The sequence below is a fragment of the Bombina bombina genome, chromosome 6 (genome assembly GCF_027579735.1).
Source record: "Bombina bombina isolate aBomBom1 chromosome 6, aBomBom1.pri, whole genome shotgun sequence".
In the NCBI taxonomy this organism is placed as follows: Eukaryota; Metazoa; Chordata; class Amphibia; order Anura; family Bombinatoridae; genus Bombina; species Bombina bombina.
The window spans coordinates 251,345,540-251,361,253 of NC_069504.1; the positions used below are offsets into that span (position 1 = coordinate 251,345,540).

The 15,714-nt window shown below is 40.7% G+C and overlaps 1 protein-coding gene across 1 annotated transcript in view; it reads right to left on the reverse strand.

Annotated features, from left to right (window-relative positions):
- TBC1D15 (TBC1 domain family member 15) overlaps positions 1-15,714 on the reverse strand; it is a 903,088-nt gene that overhangs the window by 498,164 nt on the left and 389,210 nt on the right. Inside the window, exon 11 of the mRNA XM_053719215.1 lies at positions 9,944-10,047. Coding sequence (XP_053575190.1) covers positions 9,944-10,047 — 104 coding nt within the window. The remainder of the gene's footprint in view (positions 1-9,943; positions 10,048-15,714) is intronic.

The window sequence follows — 15,714 nt, forward strand, 5'->3', positions numbered from 1 at the left end:
GGTGCAGTGGTGACTGGAGTTTTAATTAAAATTTAGATCTGCCTTAAAAAGACAGGGCGGGCCGTGGACTGGATACACTACAAGAGAAATAAATTTATCAGGTAAGCATAAATTATGTTTTCTCTTGTTAAGTGTATCCAGTCCACGGATCATCCATTACTTGTGGGATACCAATACCAAAGATAAAGTACACGGATGATGGGAGGGACAAGGCAGGAACTTAAACGGAAGGAACCACTGCCTGTAGAACCTTTCTCCCAAAAACAGCCTCCGAAGAAGCAAAAGTGTCAAATTTGTAAAATTTTGAAAAGGTGTGAAGCGAAGACCAAGTCGCAGCCTTGCAAATCTGTTCAACAGAGGCCTCATTCTTAAAGGCCCAGGTGGAAGCCACAGCTCTAGTAGAATGAGCTGTAATTCTTTCAGGGGGCTGCCGTCCAGCAGTCTCATAGGCTAAGCGTATTATGCTACGAAGCCAAAAGGAGAGAGAGGTTGCCAAAGCTTTTTGACCTCTCCTCTGTCCAGAGTAAACGACAAACAGGGAAGAAGTTTGACGAAAATCTTTAGTTGCCTGTAAATAGAACTTCAGGGCACGGACTACGTCCAGATTATGCAAAAGACGTTTTTAACACAGTCAAACACACTGTCACAGGTCTGCTGTGACTGATTACCTCCCTCAAAATGACTTTTGAAGTCCCTTGAGCTCTCAAGAGACGTCCTGGATCATGCAGGAAGAAGCAGGAAGATTGAGTCTGAATTTTTACTGCGCAAAAAAGCGCTAAAATAGGACCCTCCCACTCATTATTACAACAGTGGGAAGCCTCAGTTAACTGTTTCTATGCAGAAATAAGTCAGCCATGTGGAAAAAACTATGCCCCAATAAGTTTTATCACCAATGTACCTCAAAAAACGATTAAACATGCCAGCGAACGTTTTAAACATTCTTTTTTAAAGAGTATGTATCTCTATTGATAAGCCTGATACCAGTCGCTTCCACTGCATTTATGGCTTTACTACATTACTTCAGTATTAGCAGCATTTTCTTAGTCAAATTCCATTCCTTAGAAAATTATTTTACTGCACATACATTAATAAGCCTGATACCAGTCGCTTTCCCTGCATTTAAGGCTTTACTTACATTACTTCGGTATCAGCAGCATTTTCTTAGTCAATTCCATTCCTTAGAAAAATATTTTACTGCACATACCTTAGTCGCAGGAGACCCCGCATGCCATTCCCTTTCTGAAGTTACCCCACTCCTCAGAATGTGTGAGAACAGCCAGTGGATCTTAGTTACTTCTGCTAAGATCATAGAAAAAGCAGGCAGATTCTTCTTCCAAATACTGCCTGAGAAAAAACAGCACACTCCGGTGCCATTTAAAAATAACAAACTTTTGATTGAAGAATTAAGTATAAAACACCACAGTTCTCTCACGACCTCCATCTATGTTGAGGGTTGCAAGAGAATGACTGGATATGATATGTGAGGGGAGGAGCTATATAGCAGCTCTGCTGTGGTTGATCCTCTTGCAACTTCCTGTTGGGAAGGGAATATATCCCACAAGTAATGGATGATCCGTGGACTGGATACACTTAACAAGAGAAAGTATGAAGCGAAGACCAAGTCGCCGCCTTGCAAATCTGTTCAACAGAAGCCTCATTTTTAAAGGCCCAAGTGGAAGCCACAGCTCTAGTGGAATGAGCTGTAATCCTTTCAGGAGGCTGCTGTCCAGCAGTCTCATATGCTAAGCGGATTATGCTTCTTAGCCAAAAAGAAAGAGAGGTTGCCGAAGCCTTTTGACCTCTCCTCTGTCAAGAGTAGACAACAAACAAAGCAGATGTTTGATGAAAATCTTTAGTAGCTTGTAAGTAAAACTTTAAAGCACGGACCACGTCCAGATTGTGTAATAGACCTTCCTTCTTTGAAGAAGGATTAGGACACAAGGATGGAACAACAATCTCTTGATTGATATTCTTGTTAGATACCACCTTAGGTAAGAACTCAGGTATGGTACGCAGGACTACCTTATCCGTATGAAAAATCAGATAAGGAGAATCACATTATAAGGCAGATAGCTCAGAGACTCTACGAGCCGAGGAAATAGCTACCAAAAAAAGAACTTTCCAAGATAAAAGTTTGATATCTATGGAATGAAGCGGTTCAAACGGAACTCCTTGAAGAACCTTAAAGGGACAGTATACACTCATTTTCATATAACTGCATGTAATAGACACTACTATAAAGAATAATATGCACAGATACTGATATAAAAATCCAGTATAAAACTGTTTAAAAACTTACTTAGAAGCTGTCAGTTTGGCTCTGTTGAAAAGGTAGCTGGAAAGCCCACTGCAAGTGGCAAATAAGACACTCCCCCCCTCCCCCTTCTTTTGCATATGAAAAGACCCTTTACACAAACAGGAGCAAGCTGGAGTAGGTAGTCGAGCGTATTCACATAAAACTTTGGGGCTTGGTTAGGAGTCTGAAAATCAGAGCAATGTTATTTAAAAATAAGCAAAACTATACATTAATTTAAAAAAAAAACTTTATGGGCTATATAAATAGATTATCTACAAAACATTTATGCAAAGAAAAAATGAGTGTATAATGTCCCTTTAAGAACCAAATTTAAGCTCCATGGTGGAGCAACAGGTTTAAACACAGGCTTGATTCTAACTAAAGCCTGACAAAATGCCTGAACGTCTGGAACATCTGCCAGACGCTTGTGCAAAAGAATAGACAGAGCAGAAATCTGTCCCTTTAAGGAACTAGCTGACAATCCTTTTTCCAAACCTTCTTGGAGAAAAGATAATATCCTGGGAATCCTGACCTTACTCCATGAGTAACCCTTGGATTCACACCAATAAAGATATTTACGCCATATCTTATGTAAAATTTTCCTGGTGACAGGCTTTCGTGCCTGTATTAAGGTATCAATAACTGACTCGGAGAAGCCACGCTTTGATAAAATCAAGCGTTCAATCTCCAGGCAGTAAGCCTCAGAGAAATTAGATTTGGATGGTTGAAAGGACCCTGAAGTAGAAGGTCCTGTCTCAGAGGCAGAGGCAATGGTGGAAAGGATGACATGTCCACTAGATCTGCATACCAGGTCCTGTGTGGCCACGCAGGTGCTATCAGAATCACAGATGCTCTCTCCTGCTTGATCTTGGCAATCAGTCGAGGGAGCAGAGGAAACGGTGGAAACACATAAGCAAGGGTGAAAGACCAGGGCGCTGCTAGAGCATCTATCAGTGTCGCCTTGGGATCCCTGGACCTGGATCCGTAACATGGAAGCTTGGCGTTCTGGCGAGACGCCATGAGATCCAGTTCTGGTTTGCCCCAACGATGAATAAGTTGTGCAAAAACTTCCGGATGGAGTTCCCACTCTCCCGGATGAAAAGTCTGATGACGTAGAAAATACGCCTCCCAGTTCTCTACACCTGGGATATGGATAGCTGATAGGTGGCAAGAGTGAATCTCTGCCCAGCTAATTATTTTTGAAACTTCTAACATCGCTAGGGAACTTCTTGTTCCCCCTTGATGGTTGATGTAAGCCACAGTCGTGATGTTGTCCGACTGAAATCTGATGTACCTCAGAGTTGCTAACTGAGGCCAAGCCTGAAGAGCATTGAATATCACTCTAAGTTACAGAATATTTATTGGAAGGAGAGACTCCTCCTGAGTCCATGATCCCTTAGCCTTCAGGGAATTCCAGACTGCACCCCAACCTAGAAGGCTGGCATCTGTTGTTACAATTGTCCAATCTGGCCTGCGAAAGGTCATACCTTTGGACAGATGGACCCAAGATAGCCACCAGAGAAGAGAATCCCTGGTCTCTTGGTCCAGATTCAGTTGAGGGGACAAATCTGTGTAATCCCCGTTCCACTGACTGAGCATGCATAGTTGCAGCGGTCTGAGATGTAAGCGTGCAAACAGCACTACAGGGAGTGCAGAATTATTAGACAAGTTGTATTTTTGAGGATTAATTTTATTATTGAACAACAACCATGTTCTCAATGAACCCAAAAAACTCATTAATATCAAAGTTGAATAGTTTTGGAAGTAGTTTTTAGTTTGTTTTTAGTTATAGCTATTTTAGGGGGATATCTGTGTGTGCAGGTGACTATTACTGTGCATAATTATTAGGCAACTTAACAAAAAACAAATATATACCCATTTCAATTATTTATTTTTACCAGTGAAACCAATATAACATCTCAACATTCACAAATATACATTTCTGACATTCAAAAACAAAACAAAAACAAATCAGTGACCAATATAGCCACTTTTCTTTGCAAGGACACTCAAAAGCCTGCCATCCATGGATTCTGTCAGTGTTTTGATCTGTTCACCATCAACATTGCGTGCAGCAGCAACCACAGCCTCCCAGACACTGTTCAGAGAGGTGTACTGTTTTCCCTCCTTGTAAATCTCACATTTGATGATGGACCACAGGTTCTCAATGGGGTTCAGATCAGGTGAACAAAGAGGCCATGTCATTAGATTTTCTTCTTTTATACCCTTTCTTGCCAGCCACGCTGTGGAGTACTTGGACGCGTGTGATGGAGCATTGTCCTGCATGAAAATCATGTTTTTCTTGAAGGATGCAGACTTCTTCCTGTACCACTGCTTGAAGAAGGTGTCTTCCAGAAACTGGCAGTAGGACTGGGAGTTGAGCTTGACTCCATCCTCAACCCGAAAAGGCCCCACAAGCTCATCTTTGATGATACCAGCCCAAACCAGTACTCCACCTCCACCTTGCTGGTTTCTGAGTCGGACTGGAGCTCTCTGCCCTTTACCAATCCAGCCACGGGCCCATCCATCCGGCCCATCAAGACTTACTCTCATTTCATCAGTCCATAAAACCTTAGAAAAATCAGTCTTGAGATATTTCTTGGCCCAGTCTTGACGTTTCAGCTTGTGTGTCTTGTTCAGTGGTGGTCGTCTTTCAGCCTTTCTTACCTTGGCCATGTCTCTGAGTTTTGCACACCTTGTGCTTTTGGGCACTCCAGTGATGTTGCAGCTCTGAAATATGGCCAAACTGGTGGCAAGTGGCATCTTGGCAGCTGCACGCTTGACTTTTCTCAGTTCATGGGCAGTTATTTTGCGCCTTGGTTTTTCCACACGCTTCTTGCGACCCTGTTGACTATTTTGAATGAAACGCTTGATTGTTCGATGATCACGCTTCAGAAGCTTTGCAATTTTAAGAGTGCTGCATCCCTTTGCAAGATATCTCACTATTTTTTACTTTTCTGAGCCTGTCAAGTCCTTCTTTTGACCCATTTTGCCAAAGGAAAGGAAGTTGCCTAATAATTATGCACACCTGATATAGGGTGTTGATGTCATTAGACCACACCCCTTCTCATTACAGAGATGCACATCACCTAATATGCTTAATTGGTAGTAGGCTTTCGAGCCTATACAGCTTTGAGTAAGACAACATGCATAAAGAGGATGATGTGGTCAAAATACTCATTTGCCTAATAATTCTGCACTCCCTGTATGTCCATTGCCGCTACCATTAAGCCGATTACTTCCATACACTGAGCCCCGAAGGGCGCGGAATGGAATGAAGAACCCGGCAGGAATTTAGAAGCTTTGATAACCTGGACTTCGTCAGGTAAATTTTCATTTCTACAGAGTCTATCAGAGTCCCTAGGAAGAAAACTCTTGTGAGTGGGGATAGAGAACTCTTTTCCACTCTTTTCCACGTTCACTTTCCACCCATGCGACCTCAGAAATGCCAGTACTACATCCGTATGAGACTTGGCAATTTGGAAGTTTGACGCCTGTATCAGGATGTCGTCTAAATAAGGGGCTATGCCCCGCGGCCTTAGGACCGCCAGAAGTGACCCTAGAACCTTTGTAAAGATTCTTGGGGCTGTAGCTAATCCAAAGGGAAGAGCTACAAACTGGTAATGCCTGTCTAGAAAGGCAAACCTGAGAAACCGATGATGATCTTTGTGTATCAGAATGTGAAGATAAGCATCCTTTAGATCCACTGTAGTCATATATTGACCCTCCTGGATCAGTGGTAGGATGGTACGAATAGTTTCCATCTTGAATGATGGAACTTTGAGGAATTTGTTTAAGATCTTTAGATCCAAAATTGGTCTGAAGGTTCCCTCTTTTTTGGGAACCACAAACAGATTTGAGTAAAAACCCTGTCCCTGTTCCTCCTTTGGAACTGGATGGATCACTCCCATAACTAGGAGGTCTCGTACACAGTGTAAGAATGCCTCTCTCTTTATCTGGTTTGCAGATAATTGTGAAAGGTGAAATCTACCTTTTGGGGGGGAAGCTTTGAAGTCCAGGAGATAGCCCTGGGATATAATTTCCCATCTCTTGCCCACGCCTGGGCGAAGAGTGAAAGTCTGCCCCCTACTAGATCCGTTACCGGATAGGGGGCCGTTCCTTCATGCTGTCTTAGAGGCAGCAGCAGGCTTTTTGGCCTGCTTACCTTTTTTCCAGGTCTAGATTGGTCTCCAGACCGTCTTGGATTGACAAAAAAGTTCCCTCTTGTTTAGCATTAGAGGAAGTTGATGCCGCACCTGCCTTGAAGTTTCGAAAGGCACGAAAATTAGACTGTTTGGCCCTAGATTTGGACCTATCCTGAGGAAGGGCATGACCTGTTTCTCCAGTGATATCAGCAACAATCTCCTTCAAACCAAGCCCGAATAGGGTCTGCCCCTTGAAGGGAATGTTAAGTAGCTTAGATTTTGAAGTCACGTCAGCTGACCATGATCTAAGCCATAGTGCTCTGCGCGCCTGTATAGCAAAACCAGAATTCTTAGCGGTTAGTTTAGTCAAATGAACAATGGCATCAGAATAAAAGAATTGGCTAGCTTAAGTGCTCTAAGTTTGCCAAGTATGTCATCCAATGGAGTCGCTACCTGTAAAGCCTCTTCCAGAGACTCAAACCAGTACACCGCAGCAGCAGTGACAGGGGCAATGCATGCAAGGGGCTGTAGGATAAAACCTTGTTGAATAAATATTTTCTTAAGGTAACCTCTAATTTTTTATCCATTGGATCTAAAAAAAAAAGCACAACTGTCCTCGACAGGGATAGTAGTACGCTTTACTAGAGTAGAAACTGCTCCCTCCACCTTAGGGACTGTCTGCCATAAGTCCCGTGTGGTGGCGTCTATTGGAAACATTTTTCTAAAAATAGGAGGGGAAGAGAACGGCACACCTGGTCTATCCCATTCCTTATTAATAATTTCTGTAAACCTTTTAGGTATTTGGAAAAACATCAGTACACACCGGCACTGCAAAGTATTTATCCAGTCTACACAATTTCTCTGGCACTGCAATGGTATCACAGTCATTCAGAGCAGCTAAAACCTCCCTAAGCAACACGCGGAGGTGTTCAAGCTTAAATTTAAATGTAGAAATATTAGAATCAGGTATCTTTCCTGAGTCATTAACATCACCCACTGACTAAGAACCATGTCTGATACTGCCTCACAATATGCAGAAGCTGAGGAAAGAGAGCTTCAAAGCGTCAGTATGCTCTGCATTTTGTCTCACCCCAGAGCTATCTCGCTTACCTCTAAGTTCAGGTAGTCTGGCTAATACCGCTGACAGTGTATTATCCATGACTGCCGCCATGTCTTGTAAAGTAAACGCTATGGGCGCCCTAGATGTACTTGGCGCCATTTGAGCGTGAGTCCCTTAAGCGGGAGTCAAAGGGTCTGACACGTGGGGAAAGTTAGTTGGCATAACTTCCCCCTCGTCAGATTCCTCTGGTGATAAATTTTTTAAAGACAGAAAATGATCTTTATTGCATAAAATGAAATCAGTACACATTCTAAGAGTGGGTTCCACCATGGCTTTTAAACATAATAAACAAGGAGTTTCTTCTATGTCAGACATGTTTATACAGACTAGCAATGAGACTAGCAAGCTTGGAAAACACTTTAAATCAAGTTAACAAGCAAATATAAAAAACGGTACTGTGCCTTTAAGAGAAACAAATTTTGTCAGAATTTGAAAAACAGTGAAAAAATGCAGTAAATCAAACAAATTTTTTACAGTGTGTATAATAGGCTAACAGAGCATTGCACCCACTTGCAAATGGATGATTAACCCCTTAGTTCAAAAAACGGATCAAAAAAACGAAATAGACGTTTTTTAACAGTCACAACCAACTGCCACAGCAAGCTGTGGCCCTACCTTCCCCAATAAACGACTTTGGAAAGCCTTTGGGACCTTTAGAGATGTCCTATAGCATTCAGAGGGCCTTTGAGGGAAGCTGGATGTCACAGTTTGTAATTTTAACTGCACCAACTGTAATTTCTATACTACAACAGTGGAAAGCCTCAGTAAACTGTTTCTAGTCAAAATTTAAGCCAGCCATGTGGAAAAAACTAGGCCCCAATAAAGTTTTATCACCAAAGCATATATAAAAACGATTAAACATGCCAGCAAACGTTTTATATTGTAAATATCATAAGGGTATTACCCCTGGGAGTAAGCATGATACCAGTCGTTATTAAATCACTGTATTCAGGCTTAACTTACATTAATCCGGTATCAGCAGCATTTTCTAGTGTTTTCCATCTCTAGAAAAAATTATAACTGCACATACCTGATAGCAGAATAAACTGCACGCCATTCTCTCGCTGAAGTTACCTCATCTGTGTAATCCCCTCAGACATATGTGAGAACAGCAATGGATCTTAGTTACAACCTGCTAAAATCATATAAACCTCAGGCAGATTCTTCTTCTATTTACTGCCTGAGATAAAATAGCACAACTCCGGTACTATTTAAAAATAACAAACTTTTGATTGAAGAAAATAAACTAGCTATATTTAACCACTTTCTCCTACAACGTCCTTGCTTGTTGAGAGTTGTAAGATAATGACTGGGTATGACAGTTAGGGGAGGAGCTATATTACAGCTCTGCTGTGGGTGTCCTCTTGCAACTTCCTGTTGGGAATGAGAATATCCCACAAGTAATGGATGATCCGTGGACTGGATACACCTTACAAGAGAAAAGAGCATCTGATGTTACAATCATCAGACCTAACATATTCTTACACTGAGCTATAGATGGTTAGAAATCTGTGAGCAAATTTACTGTAATTTTGAACCTAAGAGAACCAATAAAGTTGCATAGGCAGAGACTATCATGAGTGGTAAAGAAGGAACCTGAACCATTATACCATCCAAGAATAAAGCCACTGAAATACTTGCGCTCTCATTACATCCAAGATAGTTCCCAGAACATTTTATACAATTTCAGGGAGCTGAAGATAGACCAAATGGAAGAATCCAAAACTGAAAAAGTTAATCTCGAAGAGTAAATCTTAGGAACTGGAAATTGTTTAGGAACTGGAAGATAGGCATCCTTTTTAAAAAAAAAACATGCGGAAGGGAAAAAAAATTGTCCATATTGTTACTATTTGGAAAATAGAAACTCTAGTGAAATGTGTTAAAAGTCAATAAGAACAGAATACTGGCATAAGCAACTCTGTGTTTAAAACACATACGGGAATCTAAATGGTGAGACATAGTTAAGTTAATTTTCATATCCTTACCCAACATACCCTGCTCTAATGGAAACACTGCTGAGATTTTCTGTTAAAAAAAATCCATATTTGCTATATAATGATCTATTGTGTGTCGCTATACTCACAATGGGTGTTTTATCACTCATCTTTTTCATCAGAACTTATTTTAAAATGTAGATATAATTATCTATCACATTTTTCAGTACCACTGAAATGAAAATTTGAGGTAAAAAAAAAAAGATTTAAATTTTATTGCAGCAATACAGATTTTACAATTTCAATTAAACAAGTTTAAACAAAATTGCTTATGCTCTGGAATATATTCAAAGGACACATTGTTATAATACATCTTTTTGTCAATTCTATGATACATAAAATAAATACTACACATACTTTTTGGTTTTCTTATTCATAAACTACTTACGTTTTCCTTTTTTGCCGATTAGCTCTTTCTTCCCTTGTGCTATCCCAAGGAAAATAACCCAACAGAAATTTCCACGCTTCTTTTCTCAGACCATGGCAAAGTCCCTACAGGGTATAACACATAATATTAATAAATAATATATATTTTTAAATGAGTCATTAATCTAATAAAAGAATACAAGATCAGCATTGCCTTTGACAAACGTAACCGAATAGAGTAAAGGATTACTGGGAATATGGGATGCAGCAAAGTACTAGAATGTGTTTCTCCTCCAGCCTGTGGACAGGGAAACTATATTAAAGGGACAGTCTAGTATAAATTAAACTTTCATTATTCAGATAGGACTTATAATTTTAATCAACTTTCCAATTTACTTTTATCATCAAATTTGCTTTTTTTCTCTTGGTATTCTTAATTTAAACTAAACATAGGTAGACTCATATGCTAATGTCTAACCCTTTGAGGGCTGCCTCTTATCACATGCTTTTAAATCTCTTTTCAACACACAGAGACAGAAAGTACATGTGGGCCATATAGATAACACTGTCTTCAGGCACAGGGGAATATTTAAGATTTAGCACAAACCAATCTTAAGACAATAGAAAATAAACAGTCACAGTCATGTGATCAGGGGGCCGGTAGAAGGTTCCTAGATACAAGGTAATCACAGAGGTAAAAAGTATATTATTATTATTATTATTATTATCAGGTATTTGTAGAGCGCCAACAGATTCCGCAGCGCTGTAAACATAGTCAGTGTACAGGATAGCTTTTGTAGGGGTCAAGTGGGTAGAGGGCCCTGCCGAGAGTTTCACTGTTGTAGTCTGCTCTTATGAAGCGATCTGTAAACAGCTGGGCCCATAGGCTTACAATCTAAGGGGTTCAAGGGGAAAGCTATGGCGTTAAGAAAGGTTAGTGTTGGTTGTATGCATCCCTGAATAGTAAAGTTTTTAGGGAGTGCTTGAAGCTGTTAAAACTAGGGGAGAGTCTTATGGAGCGAGGCAGGGAATTCCACAAGATGGGGCCAATCTGGAGAAGTCCTGTAAACGTGAATGTGAGGAAGTAACAAGAGAGGAGGAGATCCTTAACTGATCGAAGGGGACGGGAGGGAGAGTATCTAGAGACAAGTTCTGAGATGTAGGGGGGAGCAGTGCAGTTGAGAGCTTTATATGTCAAGGTGAGGATTTTATGTTTAATCCAAGAGGCAAGAGGAAGCCAGTGAAGGGAATGGCAGAGAGGTGCAGCAGATGAAGAGCGACAAGTAAGGAAGATGAGTCTGGCAGAGGCATTCATAATGGATTGTAAAGGAGCTGTGCGGCAGCTAGGTAGACCAGAGAGGACGGAATTGCAGTAGTCGATGCGGGAAAGGATGAGAGAGTGGATTAAAATCTTGGTTGTATCTTATGTAAGGAAATGTCTAATTTTAGCAATGTTTTTAAGGTGGAAGCGGCAGGCTTTAGCCAAGGACTGAATGTGAGGAGTGAAGGAAAGATCTGAGTCAAATGTGACCCCAAGACATCGGGCGAGCGGGGTAGGGGTAATGATGGAATTATCAACAGTTATATAAATTTTGGGGGTGGAGACATTGGAAGAAGGGGGAAAAATAAGGAGTTCAGTTTTGGAGAGATTTAGCTTAAGGTAGTGAGAGGACATCCAAGATGAGATGTGAGAAAGACAGTTAGTGACACGGGTTAGATCTGGTGCAGAGAGGTAGATTTGGGTGTCATCGGCATACAAATGGTATTGAAACCCATGAGACTTTATTAAGGAACCTAGTGACGACGTGTAGATTGAGAAGAGAAGGGGACCAAGGACAGAGCCTTGAGGTACCCCAACAGAAAATGGTAACGGGGCAGAGGATGCTCCGGAGAAGGCTACACTAAATGTACGGTTAGTCAGATAGGAAGAGAACCACGAGAGAGCTGTGTCACAGATGCCGAAGGATTGGAGGGTTTGGAGCAGAAGAGGATGGTCAACAGTGTCGAAGGCTGCAGTTAGGTCAAGGAGGATAAGCAGAGAGAAGCGGCCTTTGGATTTTGCTGCAAGTAGGTCATTGGTAACCTTGACAATTGCTGTCTCTGTAGAGTGATGGGAACGAAATCCTGATTGCAGTGGGTCAAGAAGAGAGTTTAGTGTAAGGAAATGGGATAGACGTGCGTAAACTAGCTTTTCGAGGAGCTTTGAGGCAAGAGGGAGTAGGGAAATAGGGCGGTAATTTGAAGGGGAGGTTGGATCAAGGGAAGGTTTTTTGAGGATAGGTGTGACCAGTGCATGTTTTAGAGATGAGGGAAATATACCAGTGCTGAGGGAGAGGTTGAAAATGTGTGTGAGTATGGGGGTGAGGGTAGAAGAGAGGGAGGGGAGTAGCTGTGAGGGGATGAGGTCGAGGGGACAGGTAGTGAGGTGGGAGGACAGTATAAGGGAAGAAACTTCATCCTCCTTAACAGGGGCAAAAGAGCTGCATTTTTGGATATTTGGGTTTTGGGTGATCGTGAGCTTTTGAGGGGGTGGGAGATTGGAAGTATGTTGAGAGCTGATTTCACTTCTGATGGAGTCAATTTTGTTGTTGAAGTGGCTTGCAAAATCTTGAGCTGAGAGAGAGGTTGTTTTAGGAGGTGGGGGTGGGCGGAGAAGAGTGTTGAACAGACGTTTAGGGTTAGAGGAAAGAGTAGAGATGAGATTAGAAAAAATATTGATGCTTATAAAGATTAAGGGCAGAATAGTAGGAGTTCAGGATGAACTTGTAGTGAAGAAAGTCAGCTGAACTCTGAGATTTCCTCCAATGTCGCTCAGCAGTACGGGAGCATCTGAGTAGGTATCGTGTCAGAGGAGTATGCCAGGGCTGAGGATGAGAGTATGGTTTCTGAGCTAAGGTTGGAGGGGCCAGAGTGTCAATGACCGATGTAAGGGTGGAATTATACTGGCAGATAGATTGGTCAGGGCAGGAAAAGGAGGTGATGGATGAGAGGTTTGAGGGAGCTAGCGAGCTGATGCAGATCTAGTGACTTAGTGCTTCTGTGAAGTTTGGTGTGAGGGGTAGAGGGAGGGGGAGTTGTAGGTAGGGAAGTGATGTTGCAAGTTAGGAGTCCTTGGGTGGGTATTAATATAACTGTGTTGGTTATACAAAACTGGGGAATGGGTAATAAAGGGATTATCTATCTTTTAAAACAATAACAATTATATGGTAGACTGTCCCTTTAAAAATGCAATGACCTTGTGGACTCTAACCATCTTTAAGAAATAAATTACTCTAGTATTCTACCAAAGACGGTTTGAAACAGCCATAAAAAAAGAAATGAAAAAAAAAATATTATAATATAACACTTGTATTAAAAATATATTAGCATCAACCTCTTTGAAACATAATGTTCTATAACATACAAATTAATATAATCTATGCCTACACTTTGAACCTGAATAATGTATAGTTATCGTTATCCGTATACAGGCAAACAATTTACAAGATTAACATCATCCCACCAGATCCATCCATAGAAATCAAAAATGTCCTTGTAATGCCAATAAAAAAAACTCAGCGATACAAGTGAGACCTTGCATATTTGTGTGAAAAACATATGAAACGTTGTATGTTTCTGTGAAAACCACATAAGAATGTGTAATATGTTGCTTGTCCAGATTCATTTAATGTATGTATAAAAAAATTGCTTCCTTTATGTTAGTTCGATTTTCTGATGAATAATTTCTGACATTAAACAAATGTAGATATTTTTTTTTCAGTGTGTGCCACTGTCTTGAAAAACATAATTTATGTAAGAACTTACCTGATAAATTCATTTCTTTCATATTAGCAAGAGTCCATGAGCTAGTGACGTATGGGATATACATTCCTACCAGGAGGGGCAAAGTTTCCCAAACCTCAAAATGCCTATAAATACACCCCTCACCACACCCACAATTCAGTTTAACGAATAGCCAAGAAGTGGGGTGATAAAAAAGTGCGAAAGCATATAAAATAAGGAATTGGAATAATTGTGCTTTATACAAAATCATAACCACCACAAAAAAAGGGCGGGCCTCATGGACTCTTGCTAATATGAAAGAAATGAATTTATCAGGTAAGTTCTTACATAAATTATGTTTTCTTTCATGTAATTAGCAAGAGTCCATGAGCTAGTGACGTATGGGATAATGATTACCCAAGATGTGGATCTTTCCACACAAGAGTCACTAGAGAGGGAGGGATAAAATAAAGACAGCCAATTCCTGCTGAAAATAATCCACACCCAAAATAAAGTTTAATGAATAAACATAAGCAGAAGATTCAAACTGAAACCGCTGCCTGAAGTACTTTTCTACCAAAAACTGCTTCAGAAGAAGAAAATACATCAAAATGGTAGAATTTAGTAAAAGTATGCAAAGAGGACCAAGTTGCTGCTTTGCAAATCTGATCAACCGAAGCTTCATTCCTAAACGCCCAGGAAGTAGAAACTGACCTAGTAGAATGAGCTGTAATCCTCTGAGGCGGAGTTTTACCCGACTCAACATAGGCAAGATGAATTAAAGATTTCAACCAAGATGCCAAAGAAATGGCAGAAGCTTTCTGGCCTTTTCTAGCACCGGAAAAAATAACAAATAGACTAGAAGTCTTTCGGAAAGACTTAGTAGCTTCAACATAATATTTCAAAGCTCTAACAACATCCAAAGAATGCAACGATTTCTCCTTAGAATTCTTAGGATTAGGACATAATGAAGGAACCACAATTTCTCTACTAATGTTGTTGGAATTCACAACTTTAGGTAAAAATTCAAAAGAAGTTCGCAACACCGCCTTATCCTGATGAAAAATCAGAAAAGGAGACTCACAAGAAAGAGCAGATAATTCAGAAACTCTTCTGGCAGAAGAGATGGCCAAAAGGAACAAAACTTTCCAAGAAAGTAATTTAATGTCCAATGAATGCATAGGTTCAAACGGAGGAGCTTGAAGAGCTCCCAGAACCAAATTCAAACTCCAAGGAGGAGAAATTGACTTAATGACAGGTTTTATACGAACCAAAGCTTGTACAAAACAATGAATATCAGGAAGAATAGCAATCTTTCTGTGAAAAAGAACAGAAAGAGCAGAGATTTGACCTTTCAAGGAACTTGCGGACAAACCCTTATCTAAACCATCCTGAAGAAACTGTAAAATTCTCGGTATTCTAAAAGAATGCCAAGAAAAATTATGAGAAAGACACCAAGAAATATAAGTCTTCCAGACTCTATAATATATCTCTCTAGATACAGATTTACGAGCCTGTAACATAGTATTAATCACAGAGTCAGAGAAACCTCTTTGACCAAGAATCAAGCGTTCAATCTCCATACCTTTAAATTTAAGGATTTCAGATCCTGATGGAAAAAAGGACCTTGTGACAGAAGGTCTGGTCTTAACGGAAGAGTCCACGGTTGGCAAGAGGCCATCCGGACAAGATCCGCATACCAAAACCTGTGAGGCCATGCCGGAGCTACCAGCAGAACAAACGAGCATTCCTTCAGAATCTTGGAGATTACTCTTGAAGAAGAACTAGAGGCGGAAAGATATAAGCAGGATGATACTTCCAAGGAAGTGATAATGCATCCACTGCCTCCGCCTGAGGATCCTGGGATCTGACAGATACCTGGGAAGTTTCTTGTTTAGATGAGACGCCATCAGATCTATTTCTGGAAGTTCCCACATTTGAACAATCTGAAGAAATACCTCTGGGTGAAGAGACCATTCGCCCGGATGCAACGTTTGGCGACTGAGATAATCCGCTTCCCAATTGTCTATA